The 19,846-nt window shown below is 38.7% G+C and overlaps 1 protein-coding gene across 2 annotated transcripts in view; it reads left to right on the top strand.

Moving 5' to 3' along the window:
• Positions 1–19,846, top strand: part of LOC132143509 (rho GTPase-activating protein 7-like) — a 115,359-nt gene that overhangs the window by 71,357 nt on the left and 24,156 nt on the right. The window contains exon 1 of one of the 2 annotated variants that reach the window (XM_059553776.1): positions 18,532–18,835. The exons of the other annotated variant lie outside the window; for it this stretch is intronic. Within the exon in view, the coding sequence (XP_059409759.1) occupies positions 18,823–18,835 (13 nt within the window). The 5' untranslated portion in view covers positions 18,532–18,822. Of the gene's footprint in view, positions 1–18,531; positions 18,836–19,846 lie in introns of those variants that run through there. 2 annotated transcript variants of the gene reach the window in all.

Here is a 19,846-nt window from a genome sequence, read left to right as displayed (position 1 = left end):
GACTTTAATGTAGCATTTTTGAACATTTCACAAAACAGTGCAGTTCTTTGTACACTAAAGGAATCCTCTTTTAAAACCCATTTCAGCTCACACTTGAGTTTGTTTATTCAGCACTGCCTTCAAATTGACCATATATTATGATCTAAGGGTTAGAGGTTCGGTTCAGAGTCATTAAGAAATGCAAAATCATATTTATCATTTGGCTCGGTGTAGATGAATAAAGGCTGGAAAGATTTACCAGGCTGTCTAGTTTTGACTCTCCATCACCAAATCTCTTCATTAAACATCAATTATCTGAAATAAACCATGCCTGCTGAAGACTCGAAGGCAACTGAAGCAGCTGAAAGTGTTGATGAGAATCTATATGAGGGCAGAATCACACATGTCCAGTGAGGGAGATTGATGACAACTGTTTAAATTATTACCAGAGGTCCCAGCATGAGAGAAAAAAACGGAGACGGGATCCAATAAAAAGAGACTATATCAATTGAGCTGAAGAAAAGTATTTTTAACATTAACATAACATTACTGTGGCTACTTCATTGTTTGCTCTTATGTTGAATTCTGTATCTCTTTCTCTTCTTACTGGCTTACACACACACACACACACACATACACATTTGTCTCTGCATGTCTGTCAACTAAATTAAACCATCTGTAATCTCTTCTCTTCATGCATGACTAATTAAAAAGATGTGAGGCATTATTTGGAAGCAGTGGGTTCATTGCCCAAAAGCACACATTTTTAGTTAGTGAGGGGTAATGCAAGTGTGTGCATGTGTTGTTTTGTTTTTCTCCACATGTCATTGCTGTGGTTTGGCACATTATTATTCAGACCAACAACACAATTGTGAATATAATATTGCTTTTATACAACTATTCAGTGCATATCTAATGAAATGATGTTCATCATATTTAATGCATAAATTTAACCTTTTTAAGAAACAATTTGTTTATATAAAATACAATGCGACTCCACGTACTGTACATGCTTTTATCTAGAAATGACCCAAATACAGATGGAACACTGTTGGTCAGTTGGATTAGAGAATGGGAACTGTTGCATAAACTTATTCATAAATTATTTTACCACTAAGCCTTCAGAAATATTTGTTTAGAATAACATTTTGCTTGAAAGTATTTCCAATGCTGAGTGCTAAAATTTTGCTGCAGTTGGAATACCCATATTATAGTTTACTATTTGTATTCACCAACTTCTAACCTCTAGTGGATAGACTTGTTTGAGCAAAAAAATGCAATTATTTCCTTTTAACAGAGTTCATTTGGATTGGTCTTCAGTGGATTATGGGACATTTGTGAACTTCAGTATCCATAAAGCAGCATAGTTATTATAGCTTCAAAGAGTCCTGTCACTTTCATTGTGGGAAAACTATGTCGCCCGGCCAGATGAGAACACTCAAGTCACAGCCGTCTTCTAATATAGCCTCATATAGTCAGGAATGCGAGAAGAAGAGATGAAAAAGCATGGCAGGGATGGAGTGTACATGTTCATTTTGGAGCATCTTTTGACTGTGTCATACACGGAAGAGAAATAATTGTTGAATAACGTTTTTTTTTTTGTTTTGTTTTGTTTTGTTTTTTTTACACAAAAAGTATTCTCGTAGCTTCATAAAATGAAGGCTATTTTAATTATGTTACCTTTTTGGTCCTTAAAAGTGGTAGTTGCATTGTTTTCAATGCAGAGTCAGAAAGCTCTTAATTTGTTTAATCAATCTTAATTTGTTTTCTGATGATAAAAAAATGCCTTACGGGTTTGGAACAACATGATGATGAGTATTAATGATAGAATTTTAATTTTTCAGTGAACCCTTTAAAAGGCATAGTTTTATCATTTTACCCTCATTTTATTCAAAAAACATATGATTTATTTACTAGCAAATCAGTCATAGATGTACCTTAGGTAGATTCAGTGGTGTGTAAAGTACCTGAAAGCTATACTCAAGTAAAATTACAGATATCTTACCAGAAAATGACTTTGGTAGAAGTTGAAGTAACCATTTAGAATATTACTTGAGTAAAAGTCTTAAAATATGTGATATGTATTGCACTTAAGTAAAAATTTTTTAAACGTACTTAAGTATTGAAAGTAAAAGTACAAGTAAATGCAAAGTGTAAAAGAAGTAAATAAATTCACTGAACAAAATTATAAACGCAACCCTTTTGTTTTTGCCCCCATTTTTCATGGGCTGAACTCAAAGAATTCAGAAAAAACTGTCAGTATCTGGTATGACCACCATTTGCCTCACACAGTGCAACACATCTCCTTCGCATAGAGTTGATCAGGTTGTTGATTGTGGCCTGTGAAATGTTAGTACACTCCTCTTCAATGGCTGTGTGAATTTGCTGGATATTGGCCGTATATCATATACGCTGATCCAGAGCATCACAAACATGCTCAATGGGTGACATGTCCGGTAAGTATGCTGGCCATGCAAGAACTGGGATGTTTTCAGCTTCAGAAGAATCAGCTTCAAGGAATTATGTACAGATCCTTGCAACATGGGGCCATGCATTATCATGCTGCAACATGAGGTGATGGTCGTGGATGAATGGCACAATGGGCCTCGCCACGGTATCTTTGTGCATTCAAAATCAGTGGTGGACGAAGTACACAAATCAAGTACTTGAGTAAAAGTACAGATACATATAATAAAATATTACTCCAGTAAGAGTAAAAGTACTCCTTTTTCAATTTTACTCAAGTGAAAGTACAAAAGTACTCGATTTTTTTATGTACTTAAGTTAAAAAGTACTGAAATTTTATATAGGCTACTAAATTAAATTTTATATTCACACATATTTGTAATAATCCTACTGCTCAAAATACCTGGGATTTTTTTCCAAAATAACAACTATATGGAGTGAAGATATATTTTTGTTGTTGATATGGACTACGCTGATGAGAGTGATGTTAACTGTGAAAGCTGTACTGTGATGTACATGAGAGAAAACAGAGATGACCATCTGATTTTCACCAGTAAGAACAAAGTATTTTAAAGTTTGTTGTTTTACAGAACATCACAGTTAGGACTATATATGACATGATAATAAGGCATGAAGTTAGGAAGAACATTTTAAAGGAAAATATAATGATATTTTCATAATCAGCCCCCCCCCCCCCCCCCCCCCCCTCCACCTCGCATAGAGGTTTTCAAGAGCTGGTGTGAATAAATTAGATTTAAGCTCAAAGAGACGGGATAGTCTGCACATGATTTGATATTTTATTCGGACCCAGAATACAGCGAGATGAACATCACAGAGCGCTGAACTCTCCTGCAGTGTGTGTTTCATTCATACTCGAAGCCGGAGGGCGCTCTCGCGCAGAAAGTCATATCAGGAAATTCCTAATAAGGGCAAAAGCGTCCAACTATCACTGTATGAAAGCAGTTTTTACACAGAAAAAAAGGCCAGAAACTTTTGGAAACACGAAGACATTAAACATACGATTGCAATAATGTATGGTTTTTCAAGTCATCTTCAGCAGGTGATAAATAAAGTATGAACAATGCAGTGCTAATTGACAAAAACATTTTGTAGTATATAAACAAATCATTATTATTTGTTATTGTCCAGCAGTTATAGATTTCTAAGCCAATTAAAAGTTAGAAATTTGAGAAAAATTTAAGTTGCCTATTGTATCCACTACCAGTCAACAGTTTTTGAACAGTAAGCTTGTTAATATTTTTTAAAGAAGTCTCTTCTGTTCACCAAGTCTGCATTTATTTGATCCAAAGTACAGCAAAACAGAAAAATTGTGAAATATTTTTACTAACCTATTTATATTAACTGTTCTTTATTTGGATATTTCAAAATGTAATTTGTTGAAATTTCAAAGCTGAATTTTAAGCATCAATACTCCAGTCAGACAATCCTTCAGAAATAATAAAAAAAAGGTTTCTTTGATGAATAGAAAGTTCAGAAGAACAGCATTTATTTTGAAATAGAAATCAGGAATAATCTGAAATAGAAAATTATGTCTTTATCATCACTTTTGATCAATTTAAAGTGAAGTGACGTGACATACAGCCAAGTATGGTGACCCATACTCAGAATTCGTGCTCTGTATTTAACCCATCCAAAGTGCACACACACCATGAACACACACACACCGAGAACACACACCCGGTGCAGTGGGCATCATTTATGCTTCGGTGCCTGGGGAGCAGTTGGGGGTTCGGTGTCTTGCTCAAGAGAACCTTAGTCATGGTGTTGCCGGCCTGAGACTCGAAACCACAAAAGAGTCCTTGCTAAGTAGAAGTGTTCATTTCTATAATTTATTTTCCAAAAAACAAAAATTATATTGACTGTAAGCTTTTGAATGATATATAGTGTACAATATTGCAAAAGCTTTTTATTTCACATAAATGCTAATTTTTGGATCCTTATATTCATCAAAGAATACTGAAAAAAATACTCATGTTTTAAATATTGATAATCAGCAAATCAGCATATTAGAATGATTTCTGAAGGATGTGACACTAAAGACTGGAGTAATGATGCTGAAAATACAGCTTTGATCACAGGAATAAATTGCAATTTAAAATACATTCAAATAGGGAAAAAAGTTATTTTAAATATAAAAATATTTCACAATATTACTGTTTTTTGCTGTACTTTGGGACAAGATACTTCTTTAAAAACAAAAAATATTACTGTTCAAAAACTGTTGATTGGTAAGCTATATAGATTAAAGAAATGTTATATAGCATACATATATAGCCTATATATATATAATTTCTGTCCCCCTCACTTCTGAAAAGATGGCTACGCCCCTGGATTTTTTCCTTCTCAAACCTTGTCTGTGGTGTAAAAACACCCCTGGCCAAACAGGGTGCATCTCTTCCCACTTTGATAATTACTGTAGTTACCATGTTCTGAACATCATTTCTTTTCTCCCCAGATATATATATAGGTGGTTGAATAAAAATATTTGGACATTATTTATAAAAATTACCACAACTTTGCACCAGCAAGCTTGTTAGCTAGACTAACAATAGTTAGCTAACAATATTTACTTATTTTCAGTACGGTTATGAATAAACATTCATGTCTGTCTACTCGTCTAGTTAATCCAAACGTTACTGTTGATAAACAATATAAAAACAGACGTCACATAGGGATGGTAGCATTTTAATAAAACTGTTAACATTACGGTAGCGGGGAATTTGAACGTGTATGAGTTATTGTATTTAATCTGTGTAATTTTAATGTTTTTTTTTTTTTACCTAAAATTGATGTGTCTGCATCGTCTGCACTCGACTATTTCAGTGGGCTTAAATAGATCACTCTTTACAACGGATTTAGTTCCCAAACAACTGACAATTTTGACCTAAATATGATTTTCAGTTACAATAATTAATCCAAAATTTCGACATTAGTAACTTACTTTTAGCAACATCAGACCCACGCGCGCTCACAAGATCTCCCGGTTCTTACTTCTGTAGACTCGCACTAAACGGTTCATTTGAATCAGTGAGTGGTCGACTCCAGAACAGCTGCAATCCATAGACAGTACGCTGCAATCGGATCATTCTAATTCGTAAACGAATCGTTTGGTGCGATTTGCGATCCGATTTAAAAGTTTATTTTGAAAAGACTCAGTTCGTTCATGATGAATCAGACACCGCTTCTGCGTGTCGGAGCACGTGATATATTATAGGGAGTAACGATATGTTTTATGAAATGTAGTGAAGTTAAAAGTACGATTTTATGCTTTGGAATGTAGTGAAGTAAAAGTAAAAGTTACTCAAAATAAAACTACTCCAGTAAAGTACAGATACTTGAAAAATTTACTTAAGTACAGTAACGAAGTAAAGCTACTTCGTTACTGTCCACCACTGTTCAAAATGCCATCAATAAAATGCACTTGTGTTAATTGTCCATAACATATGCATGCCCATACCATAAGCCCACCACCACCATGGGCCACTCCATCCACACCATTGACATCAGCAAGCCACTCATCCACACGATGCCATACACGCTGTCTGCCATCTGCCCTGTACAGTGAAAACCGGGATTCATCTGTGAAGAGAACACCTCTCTAAAGTGACATCATCGAATGTGAGCATTTGCCCACTCAAGTCGGTTACAACGACAAACTGCAGTCAGATCGAGACCCCAATGAGGATGACGGGCATGCACATGAGCTTTCCTGAGACGGTTTCTGACAGTTTGTGCAGAAATTCTTTGGTTAAGCAAACCGATTGTTGCAGCAGCTGTCCGGGTGGCCGGTCTCAGATAATCTTGGAAATGAAGATGCTGGATGTGGAGGTGCTGGGCTAGTGTGGTTACACGTGGTCTGCAGTTGTGAGACCGGTTAGATGTACTGCCAAATTCTCTGAAAAGTCTTTGGAGGTGGCTTATGGTAGAGAAATGAACATTCAATACACAGGCAACAGCTCTGGTGGCCAATTGCATGCTCCCTCAAAACTTGCGACATCTGTGGCATTGTGCTGTGTTATAAAACTTCACATTTTAGAGTGGCCTTTTATTGTGGCTAGCCTAAGGCACACCTGTGCAATAATCATGTTGTCTAATAAGCATCTTGATATGCCACATCTGTGAGGTGGATGAATCATCTCGGCAAAGGAGAAGTGCTCACTAACACAGATTTAGGCAGATTTGTGAACAATATTTGAGAGAAATAGGCCTGTTGTGTACATAGAAAAGTAGCAAGATTTTGTTCAGTTTTAACTCTTTTTTTATCCATTTTGTATTTTCGGATAAGAATAAGAAGCACTTTATCTGTACTTAGTGTCTTTCGTTCCAACATAAGAAAACATTTCTGGAATCTGCATCTGAAAAAGCATTTAGTTGTATTTACAGTTTATGTATCTCAGAGGGGACATGGATGCATTTAACCTGCAATTACAGATGCATAAATAATGTTTTATTTTTAACATAAAATGTTGAAGTGACATGACATTCAGCCAAGTACGGTGACCCATACTCAGAATTCAGAATTCAGGAGCAGCCATTTATGCTGCGGCGCCAGGGGAGCAGTTGGGGGTTCAGTGCCTTGCTCAAGGGCACCTAAGTCGTGGTATTGAGAGCACTGTACATGCACTCCCCCCACCCACAATTCCTGCCGGCCCGAGACTCGAACTCACAACCCTTCGATTGTGAGTCCGACTCTCTAACCATTAGGCCACGTCTTCCCTAATACTGATATTTGAAATAATTTAAAACTTCGAAATTTTAAATTAAAACCACCAGTAGGTGGCAACAAGTGACTGTTAATGAGTGAGTAATTGAGATTCATCCATTCTTTCAAATACTGATTAATTCAGAAACAAAGAATTTGACTGTGTTAATTAGTGAATCACTGAATCATTTGTTCAACCGATTTGTTCAAAAAGCTAATTCATTCAATAAGGAAACACCGTACATTGCCCAGAGATGCAAAACAGTGCTATGATCTTTGTATGGAAATATTTTTGTTGGCAAAATTGAGCAAAAACAAGCAATATTATGGCTAAAATGTAAGTCACTTATTGCTTTACTGAACTTCTATAAAATTAAGATTATTAAATGTGTTCATAATGATATTTGCAGAAAAACTGTACTCTTTGTGTGATATAGATTAAGTTAACTATATTAAATTATATAAACAAAAACAAAAAATACAGAAGCATTTTTGCCGTCTACAATTTAGAATGCCTGGAAATTTTTGTTTTAATAGACTAATAAATGATGTGCGTACACTCTGTGTGATGTGGTGATATACTTGATTATGTCAGATCACACATCATTACAACAACACTTACCATGTTATCGTAAATGATGCAGTATCGCACACCCGTGACTCGACTTGAGTGGGACCAAGAAATACATTTTCTTAAGGTGCAGCCATATTTACATTTGTCAAGTTGATTTGAATAGTGAGGCCATGTGTTCAGTGATATTGCATGAGGGCGAAAGATTTCTCCAATGCAGATTGCACAACAGAACCTCAGAACTGAAGCACTCAGGTAGGATTTCCGCTGAAACACGTCTGACTCATACCTCAGGCAGCACAGTGTAATTAAATCTTTTCTGTTGAGAGGCGATTTACTGGTTCAATCATAAGAGCAACTCAGAGGACCTCTAGCTCAGAGAACGTGCATGATGGTTGAGAGGATAACTCAAATCTCAGGAGACCCCTCAGTGCAAGACGAGTAACACGTCCTGGCCAAGGCAGCTTCTCAAAGCAAACACCAAGCCAGGTCATCGGGGAGCATGTCACAAAGCATTATACTCCAAAAAACACTCAACCTGAACAGAGGACCCACAGGTCCTGAGGTTGCAGGGTCATAATGGGGACCTTTGGCTAAGGATTCTCTCTTGGAAACCCAGCAACTTGGTTGCATGGTCCAGTAAGCATGAAGCCAAAGATGTAGGGTTATCATCTAGACTGGATCCAGTACCGACGGGTGCGCGCCTGCGCTTCAGAACACGCAACGCACGCGGACTTAATTGCAATTCGAAAATCACACTAAGGATATTGCAGTTCGTAATTAATGTTGGTGGGCTATATCGTTGTGATGAGTGGGTTCCCGGTTCCCGCCTCCTTCTTTCTTTCCGTGATTTTGAAGATTGTAAAGTATTACACTGGTGCCGAAGCCCGGGAGGAAGGAGGGATGCGTTTCTGAAGATCCCTCGCCGCTGGGATGAATCCGCGGTGGTATCGAGCAGGGTGTAGGAGTCTGACGTCGAGGACACTCGAGGCAGTAGGCTGGAGTGAGTTGCCGGGGGACGGACGAACTCACTCAACCACACCGCCTCGATGACTCCTTCGGGAAGGAGGCGGGAACCGGCAGACAAATAAAACTAAGTTTTAATAACCAAATAAACACAAAACAGCGTGACAGCCCCTCATGGACCACTGCCGTGCACAAACAAAAACCAAACACAAAATAAAACCCAGGCCTGGTCCTCTTTCGTCCTTCACTGTCGTCGCTCCTCTTTTGTATCCTTCCAATCTCCTCCTTGGGACGCGAGACCGGTGAGTGGAGCACTCCGTTCCCACGGCTCTCGGCCCCACCTCACTCGTCACATTCGTACAGCCCTAGACTGAACTGTGTGAGTGTGTGTGTCATTGAAACGCAAATTTAGCTGCAGCCAAGTGACTTTGTGCGACCCACCTTGTTCCAGTCTGTGACCCAAGAGTGGGTAGCGACCCATAGTTTGAAAACCCCTGCTCTGGAGGATGCAGTTCGAAGTTCCCTTGAAAGGGAACTGATCTGTAAATCAGATAATCTAAACTCTGCTAATAGCTTACTTTTGCAAATGCATCTGGACGGGAGACCCGTGGAGGACTGTACTTAATGTGATCACACATGAATACCGTAGAAGGTAAAGTATTTCTGGATGTAAATAGTTGAGTTTCCCAAGACATACAGCTCAAATATTGATTCAGCAATATAATTATATTGTTAATGCTTAATCATATTTCTCAGATATATAATAATGCATAAACATTAGAATTTTCCCTCCCATAGTTGCTAACGTACTAAGTATCCTGTAACCTTACATGACTTTCTCACACACATACAAGACGGTGTGTATGTTTTTTGAGTGAACGCCATATCTGGCTGATCTCTTGTTGGCTGATGGCCAGTGAATACCACTGCTGTTCGAGCTAAATATTTGTTGGCCATTTTCTGGACATGCAAGTGGCACTGAAACACATGCATACACATAAATCATCTTACACATGTTCACTAGCATTCACCTTTTAACCCCCATTATGGGCAAATATTCTGAATCTCAGACTTGTCAAAATCCATTGAGTCCATGTTGAAGAGAGTCTATCTCAGCCATCTCCCTCAGGGTCTCTTGGATTCCAGACAGTTTTTGAGGAGAGACAGAAGTCCTCCATCCCTGCTCTCTGTATATATCTCCATAACAGCTGCGTACACTAATGCCTCTGATACATGTAAGACCACTTAGCTCATGGAAAAATATGGAATGGATTGGGGGACTGCCATAGCAGTCAGTTTTAAATTATGCTACCTACTGAGAATGTAGGGAGATTTTGCAAGTCAGCAAATCTAATATTGAGCGACTGTTCAAAATTATAGGGAGAACTGAAAGTTTACTGCTTATTTCATTGAAATAAATGACCTTATTGATGTGATTACATAAGCTAGGACCACGCCACAAACAAGCTAAGAAACTGGGGAAGAGTAAAAAGAGGATGAAGGGGTCGAGGGAATGGGATGAAAGGGTCAAGGGAATGGGATGATGGTCAGGTTGATCAGGGCATCTTGAATTGATGGCTCAGAGAGACTCAGGGTGGGAGTACCATCTCTAGTAACACCCCCCACACCCCCCCCCCCCCCCGATACAACCTGATAGAAATATAATGTGGGAGAAGGTTGGCTTAATGGATGAGAAAGGGAGGAAAGGGTGGGTTTATTATAATAATAATAAAAAATGATTCTTAATCACTGAATCAGAATATTAAAATGATTTCTGGAGGACACTGAAAACATCTCGGTTACGTATGGTAACCCTCGTTCCCTGAAGGAGGGAACGGAGACGCCATGTCAGTGACCGACGAATATGGGATATCGCTTCAATAGACCAATCTACTTCGAGTGTAAACTAAACGAGCCAATGCACATTGGCATGCAATTATTGCATCCAGCTGCCGCTGATCACTGCGTGAGTATAAGAAGGCAGCAGGTGCAATGCATTCCAGTTTTTCACTGAGGAGCCGAGCCAGGTACCCGGCAGCTCAGTGGCGGTACAGCAACCATGGCGATGGGACGTGGCGTCTCCGTTCCCTCCTTCAGGGAACGAGGATTACCATACATAACCGAGACGTTCCCTTTCAGTCGGTCACTCTCGACACCACGCCGGTGACCGACGAATATGGGATCCCTATCAAAGCACCATGGGTGCTGCCCCTTCCAGTGCACTGTGCGAGCCAGCTGCACCCCTATTAGGTGTAGGCCGGGGCTCTGAACAAGGTGCTCCACTCACCGTTGTCAAAGCACTACCTCACTGGGTGAGATTGGATAACACTGGGAAAACGTACCCGGTCCGCTTGGAACCGGGACGCTGCGGAAGCCCCATCGTTCTGGAAGGAGGTCTCGGAGGCAAATACACATATAGCATCCGTTTAGGAGTATACAGAGAAATTTGAGGTGATTAAAAACCCTCTTGGGAAGGCAGAAGTCTGCCGGGGAAACACGGGCTCTAAGGCTGTACTGTGGACTATACACATACGAGTACCGCTTAGGTCTCAATATGGAACCCACTCTGCCATGGTTCTCGCGGATAAATCATGAAGGCCTGGCGCCGGATGTTCCGCCGCGTCCAGCCGCTTAGGGTGATGGAGGATCTCAACAGGGTCTACAGTACGGACACTCTGGAGCAGTTTAAGCAAGCCGACACTGCGACGACACATGCGACGAGAGCGCAGACCACCTTGTTGGTTGATGTACACAACAGTCGCAGTGTTGTCCATTCGGACCAGCACATGCTTGCCTCGTAAGAGAACTTTGAGACGGTTCAAGGCAAGGAGCGCTGCTAACAGCTCTAGGCAATTGATGTGCCACCGCAGCTGCGGGCCCGTCCAAACCCCTGAGACTGCATGCCCGTTGTACGTGGCCCCCCAGCCGGTGGTGGAGGCATCCGTGTAAACCACAGCATGCCTAGAGATCTGCTCTAGGGGCACCCCTGTCCAGAGAAATGCAACATCTGACCACGGAGTGAGGGTTTGGCGACAGGCCGGTGTAACTTGGACCCGGTGAGTGCCGCGCTTCCACGCCCACCTCGGGACTCGGCCATAAAGCCAGTGCTGGAGCGGTCTCATATGTAATAGGCTGAGCGGTGTAAGTGCCTTCTGCGGCCGCCATATGCCCCAGAAGCCTCTGAAAGAGTTTCAGTGGAAGTGCTGTCCTGCTCTTGAATGTATTCAAGCAGGCTAGCACCGACCGCGCACGTTCCTCTGTGAGGCGTGCTGTCTGTTCGACCGAATCCAACTCCATTTCGAGAAAAGAGATCCTCTGCCACAGCGACAGTTTGCTCTTCTCCCAGCTGACCTGAAGGCCCAACAGGCTCAGGTGCCGGAGCACCACCCCCCTGTGCTCGCACAACTGATCTCGAGACTGTGCTAGTATCAGCCAATCATCTAAGTAGTTGAGAATGCGAACACCCTGCTCTCTGAGAGGAACGAGAGCTGTCTCCGTGACTTTCGTGAAGACACGGGGAGACCGGGACAGCCCGCAGGGCAGGACCTTGTACTGATATGCCAGTGTTTCGAATGCAAACCGCAGAAAAGGTCTGTGGCGTGGAAGGATGGACACATGAAAGTACATGTCCTTCAGGTCGATCGCTGCAAATCAATCTTGGGGACGGACGCACCCGAAAATGTGTTTCTGTGACATTATTTTGAACGATAGCCGATGGAGGGCCCGATTCAAAACTCACAGATCCAAGATCGGTCGTAACCCACCGCCTTTCTTGGGTACAATGAAGTACGGGCTGTAAAACCACAAATCCTCATATCGGCTGGAGGGACAGCCACTGCTGCCATCTGGCAAATGAGGAGGATGAGTGAGGTCTGGTGCTTGGCCGTCCACAACTCTCCGTGCCCTCCTGGGACCCAGAGAGGGAGAAAACTGAGAAGATGACTCATCCACGAAAGCCACCTCAGCGTGCTCGACGCCCAGACGTGAGGCAGCAATCGTGACCATCTCCCTTTGCCAGGTAACGACCACCTCAGAAACGCACGGGTGAAACCGCATCAAGTGAAAAGCTGGAATGCATTGCACCTGCTGCCTTCTTATACTCACGCAGTGATCAGCGGCAGCTGGATGCAATAATTACATGCCAATGTGCATTGGCTCGTTTAGTTTACACTCGAAGTAGATTGGTCTATCGAAGCGATATCCCATATTCGTCAGTCACCGACGTGGCGTCGAGAGTGACCGACTGAAAGGGAACTAAAGATTCAGCTTTGCCATCACAGATAATCATCAATAAATGTACTATAAATGCTAATACCATTTCACAATATTACTGTAATGCAGCCTTCTTTCCTTAACACAGACTTCTTTTGCCATTAAATGTTATTATCCAGTGATATTTTTGTTTGCACAAGGAGTCTGACAGCAGCCAGTTTTCCACACAGAGATCTGATCTCACCATCATCCAGTCTGTCTGGAATAACATGAAGAAACAGAACAAACTGAGACAGACTCAATCCAGAAGAACCATGGCAATGTCTCCAAGACACTTCAAGAAACCTGCAAAGCTACAGAACTGTGCAAAGTTTTAGGCACTTGTGTAAAAATGTAAATTGAGGATGCCACCAAAAATAATGCCATAAATAGATTTTATTAATTAACTTCTATTAACATATCTAAATTAAATCAACATTTGGTTTGACCATACTATGCATTAAAAAAAGCTTTTGTCCTATGTGCACTTGTTTTTCATGTAGGTTTGTAGGCAGGTTTCTTGAAGTGTCTTGGAGACATTGACACAGTTCTTCTGGATTTAGTCTGTCTCAGTTTGTTCTGTTTCTTCATGTTATTCCAGACAGACTGGATGATGATGAGATCAGATCTCTGTGTGGAGCACTGGCTGCTGTCAGAGTCCTTGTGCAAAAAAAAGCTTACTGCATTATTACAATTAATGTAAAAAAAAAATATATGTTTGGAAATGTAAACTGATATTTACCACTGACACACTACAGCAAACGATAAAAATTAACTGACTTAAAACCATTTTCTGTTGGTGAAAATACTAGTGGCCTAAGACTTTTGCACAGTACTGTATATATATATATATATATATATATATATATATATATATATATATATATATATATATATATATATATATATATATATATTACTGGCTCCAAACTTTTGAACAGTACCTATGTATAATGAAATTAAGTTTTCTTTTTGAATTTCTTCCTACAAGTTATATAAATGTATTGATTTTTGTAAACGCTAGACAGAATCATGACCATTTACTGTAAAATCAAACTGGATGATAATGATGTGAATACTTTACAATAAAGTGTAATTTGTATAAATATTCACTTAGTTAATGTTAAAATTTGCCAATACATTTTAAAGAGCAAAAGCTGTACAGTATATAGCTGTTAAGATTAATTAATGAATATTCATTAACAAAGATTAATAAATGCTATTAAATTATTTTGCTCAGTGCTAGCTCATGTTAGTTAAAGGGATAATTAATGTTAAATGGGGTTAATATGTAGGTGACTTTGTTTCTTCAGTAGAACACAAACCAATATTTTTAGCTCAGCCGCAGGGTTTAATTTGGTTTTGTTTGTGTCTTATTTTTATTTTTTATTACATTTTTTATTGTAATGTTTTAGCCGTGATTCCCATCTACTTACATTATAAGACTGATAGACTGCAACAGTTTGAGCTAAAAATCTTGGTTTCTGTTCTACTGATATTGCTGAAAACTGTAATATCCTAATCGTTTTTTGGCATAAAAGAAAAAAAAAGATAAGTTTGACCTATACAATATATTGTTGGCTATTGCTACAAATACACCCATCCCACTAATGACCGGTCACAAATGCAAACAAAAATACATTGGCTTTCTCCAAAGCTTAAATATGCAGCATGCAGAAATGCACACACTCACACCTGCTCAGTTCTATTTCTGATTGTTTTGAGCCTGTGCTAGTTTATAAATAGCTGATAATAGTTATATTCTTCTGTAGCTCCCCTTTTGTCTTACTTTGGGATTTACTGTAGTGACCTGACATGAAACAAGCACACAAATATATTCTTGTATTCAAGAATTCAGTTTATTTATCCTACAGCCCTTAAGATCTGAAATTAACCCAAAATAGAGAGCCAGGCTGAACTAAAATAGCAATAAAGGAGTCACACTCACTCACATAAAAATACAAACTCCTAAATTCTCAGTGGTGATCGTATTTTCTGTTTCTGTGAAAGGCAAAGCATTGTGGGAGTAGAAGGATCCGGTGAACTTCAGACAGTGCTAGGGTGGCGCCTCTTATATTCTCCTTTAATTTGAAATGGCACCCTGCTAAATATAATGTCCACAAAATATAATTCAGTTCAGGCCATTTTCACTGTCCTTTTCTGTGCACAACATTTTTAGCAGTTGGAATTTTAGCTCAAACCATGGGTGAAATTTTAAGTAGTTAGACATTGTCTGCGTTATTGCTGACACACACAGAATGTGGATTATTATTATTATTAGTATTATTATTATACAGTTAAGAATTAAAGTGTTTTAACTTGTGAGAAAAGAATTACCAGACTGGGAAAAAGAATAGGAGGAGCAGACATAAAGATGAGAGAAAGAGATTTAAAAAGAGTGATGAATCTGATGAGTCAGTTTGAAACCACAAACATCTCTCACACATTCATTCTGTCATGTCTGAATGCAGTCGCAAAATTTGCAGTCGAGTGAGGAATAAAGGCTAGATAGAAATTCCACAAGTAAAGGCAGTTTCCCTGGTACTGCATAAGTTTTTCTTTGTGAGTCACACACCACACAGATCCAGACAAGAAGGACTGTGGAGGCTATGGTCAGCATATTCCATATATATATATATATATATATATATATATATATATATATATATATATGTTATTAGTATGTAGCATGCATAATCTGTACACTGTGTATATTTCAATGTTTCAGGTTCATCAGCTCTTATGGCCTTATGGGATAGCATAGTGTGCACTGATTGTATAATTCAAAATCTTAGATTCAGTCATTATTTATGTATTTATTTATTTTACATATCATATAGTGGGGTTTGTGTATTACGATGCAGGAAATGGGATGAATAGGAATGCAAACTTCACCATTTTGAATCCAAAAATAGGTCATGTATGTCCAATGAGTTTTTAAAATTTGATCAAACAATGTGTTTTTGGCAGCAGTGATTATTGTAGCCAATCCCAGGCATGCATGGCCAATCAGAAGTGTTTACTGTAGATTAGTCAGAATCCACTCAATATCCTCAAAACACTGAACACGTTTTTGTTTTTTAGTTCTACATGCTCACAAATCCTCTCATTATAACTAAGCATATGACATGAAGCAAATATGATACATTGTGCAGTAGATGAATTTGTTGATTATAACAGGAGTTTTCATGCAAGTGAGCTCAGTCAGCCATTTAATAAAGGAAATGATCTTTGTACTCTTTCTATTATCTAATCATAATTTAAGGAAAAGGTATTATGTTTCAGAGTTTCAAAGTTTCAGAAGTGACAAACTCATCTAATTATGGGAGTGAACCCACTAATTTGTTCTGAGTCACACCTGAATGTATGACAACAGCAGCATAAACAAAAATAAGAAAAACAAGTCTTTCTCATGCATCAAAAAGGCATCTTTGTCACCTTTTCCACCCCTGATGAGTTTACATCTCTGAATGAAAAGACTGGATATCAATACATTTTTCAACCTTTATTATTGGTATTATTCTAATGGCTATTAATGTTCACAACCCACTTCATGTTCGATTCAGAACTACAAACACAAATAAACAGTTTTTAAAAAAAATTACAAATATGGTGGATATGTAAGACAGATGGTTAAGTAGAGAGGTCTGGATAAAGAGGTTTAAGTGGTTAATAATCAACATCTAACCTGATGAAAAAATATATATATTGCTATTATGATATCTGCAGTATATTTCATCTACACCAAAACACTAGAAACTTTTATGTTTGGTCTTTAACTATTAAATGCATCATTATGCAAACAAATTAAGAGTTATCAGCATGAAAGACATGCAACTGGCAAATTAACATGCTGCTTCATTTCTCTCCAATACGGTATGAAATTAAATTAAACTCAAGGTGGAAGATGTTAACTAACACAAGATGATTGACAGGCCAGTTTATACAGTGACCAATGCACATAACTAAACAATAGAATAGAACGAATGCAATTATGACAAGCATATCAAAAATTTGTCCTACTATTCTGCTACATACTCAAAAGTATGTACTTTTTCTTCACACACACACACACACACACACATACACGCAAAGACATTTCTGTCTTACTGAACTTACTGAAATAAATTAGCAACATGATGTCAGGTAATAACTGTAGTGAAGTTTTTGCAAGGTTTCTCATTTTTAAATTAGTATACATTATGTTGACCATACATATTTGTGGAGTAATTATAGTCAGAATAGTATTCTGTAACCAAACTAATCTATTCCCTTGTAAACAGCTTAATTATAATCATAAAACATCTACTGGTCTGCATTGAGGCTTTGTCGTAATTTTAAAAGCACCGGCAAAAGGAAGTGAACATGACTTTCTTTTGACTTCTAAAGCAGGAAGCTTCAGAGAGGACCATACCCTTGTTTGATCTCAATAAGAGCTCCTCACACAATAGAAGGTCTTGCTATGTTTAAAAGCTACTGTTGCCTCATTGCGCCCGTGAGCGTGCGTGTGCGTGTGTGCGTGCGTGCGAGAAGAGACGAGGATCAGGGACGCTTGTTGGAATTACCATTGCAGAACGGACTCATTGTCTTCCCTTTTCACAACATCATGCCCACAATAGCGGCTTTCAAACGGCCCCACTGCTTAATGAAGACCTCTAATGATATGCTAACGGCGTGCCGTTTTAATTACTGTTTGAAGTAGTTAAGTACCAAACAATGTCTTACAGCCAAATGAGCAGTATTCGAACTCACTCTCACTTTTGGATGATTAAAAAAATAATAAAAAATAAAATAAAATAAATAAATGATCAGTTTCAGACTGATTTATAATAGACTAATGAATATGCTTTTTAAGCTAATTTTAAAATAAATGTAGGCCTATACTAATTTAATCGGTGATGCGTGATGCGCACGTTTGCGCGCAGTTGTGAGATAGCCTATTTGTATTTTTATTTAATGGGTGGTATTTGTTGATAATATCATTGAAATATTTTTTATAATTTGAGTTCCTTTTAGGCTAATTTAATATATAGCATAGACTTCAAGGTATGAATTAATGAATATCTTAAATCAAATGTTGCTCTCTGTAGCTCTATAGTATAGCCTAGTGAAGATGACAAGACCTGACACTGATGGAATTAAGAAAATAACCTCACGTTCTCCTTTACTGTAAGATTACTTTATAGCGTAATGAAACACGTTTAAAATAACCGACTCAAGAGTCAATTTTTTATCGTTGTATTTATTTATCTTAATGTGCTATTTGTTATGTAATGCTTATAATATATCAATGAATGTTTTATTTACTTATAAATTTTTTTTTTTTTTTTGGATTAACATTTTCTACTTTCTGTCACTGGTTTTATTGTGTGCGCAATTCTCTGTGGCAACAGTCTCGGGCTAGGCCGACTGTCAGTTAAGCTTAGGAGTAAGAATTGAATAGTATATAATAGCTCCACCTCCCCGTCTAAAGCAGCGAAAGCCCACCTGAGGCTGTCCTGGGCGGGGAGGTGGAGCCTTCTCCCAGCCTCCCATTCCTAAACAGTGAATCAGTCTGTTCATTCACATTCACACGCGGGCAAGCCAGTTCACAGTCGTTTCAAACACAGCTCTGTCCGGTGGAGTAACTCTTTTCCCCCCTGAGCAGACAGGAAAGGAAATCATGGATTTATTTATTTTCTATTTGGTCTTCGGATCTTCTATTTAGTTCGGAGGGACTTTTTTCATTTATTATTATTATAAATAGTTTTGCGAATTCGTCCCATATTGGAATACCATGCGAGCTTCGATGTGATCTTGGAATAAAACGAATAGGACTCGTGAAGCATATTGCAGCGGGGCTTTAGCGATTTATAGAAAACGCATCATGATCATTACCCGTAAGTAGCAAATGTTTGATAATAAATTATTTGATCATACTCGTGAGTTTCTGTCTGTTGAGGATTATTAGATTAAATGCTGCTAATTTAATACATGAATGATACTGCATCCTAAACGCAATATTTGACTGATTAACTTGACTTGAAGTGAATGAGGTGACATTGATAGTATACAAGCAATAATATCATATTGAAGAGCTACGTTTATTCCAGTTGTTTATGATGGACATGGTTTTAATGGAAGTTGTATAGCCTACTAATGCATACGGGTTGATGTCAGTAATAATCCTTCTACAAATTATTAAATTCACTTCAGACCATGCCTGACAGAAGTTAACAAACTTTATTTTGAATTTGCATTAGGCTATATTACTTATGAATATTCAACTTGTAGCTGTTTCTGGGTCCTGACGTATTTTTAAGAAGCGAACATAACTGGTCACCGAAAGGTTGCCGGTTCGAACTCTTCGAACGGATATGTTACGTTAAATATGGAATGAGTGTAGTGCTCTTTAATTTTCTTATTTAAACCGCTTCAGATTTTCATCTCTTCCTAAAGCTTCAAGAGTGCAATTATTTGGGTGGTGCGTGAGATACATTTCACGCGCAACACCGGCGCTCCAGGCTGTCCGATAAGTAGCCTAATCTCCCCTCGCGCTCCCTGAATCTCGTCACGTCTCCATTGGTTTTACGTGGATTTCACATAGCTCGGAGATAAGATTTCTTCAGAGGTAGTCTGAGTCTTCATTCAGTGTAAGTGCAGAGAATTTTTTTGCTATAATCTGGCAATGCCAAAGTGCGCGTGGAGAGCGTGCCGTTCTCCTCTAAATGCGCATTCGTGCATCTTTTCTGGTGTTGAAGAGTGGGGATTTTAACATTATCCAGTGTTTTCAAACAGAACATGAGTAGCCAAATTTAGATTTTAAATTCGATAACCAGAGTTTGCCAGAGTTACGCTATCCTAAATGCAAACTAAATGACCTGAGGATATCACCATAGCAACAGTTCGCT

The sequence above is a fragment of the Carassius carassius genome, chromosome 7, assembly GCF_963082965.1.
Source record: "Carassius carassius chromosome 7, fCarCar2.1, whole genome shotgun sequence".
NCBI classification, from domain to species: Eukaryota; Metazoa; Chordata; class Actinopteri; order Cypriniformes; family Cyprinidae; genus Carassius; species Carassius carassius.
This window is presented reverse-complemented; position numbering and strand designations above follow the sequence as displayed.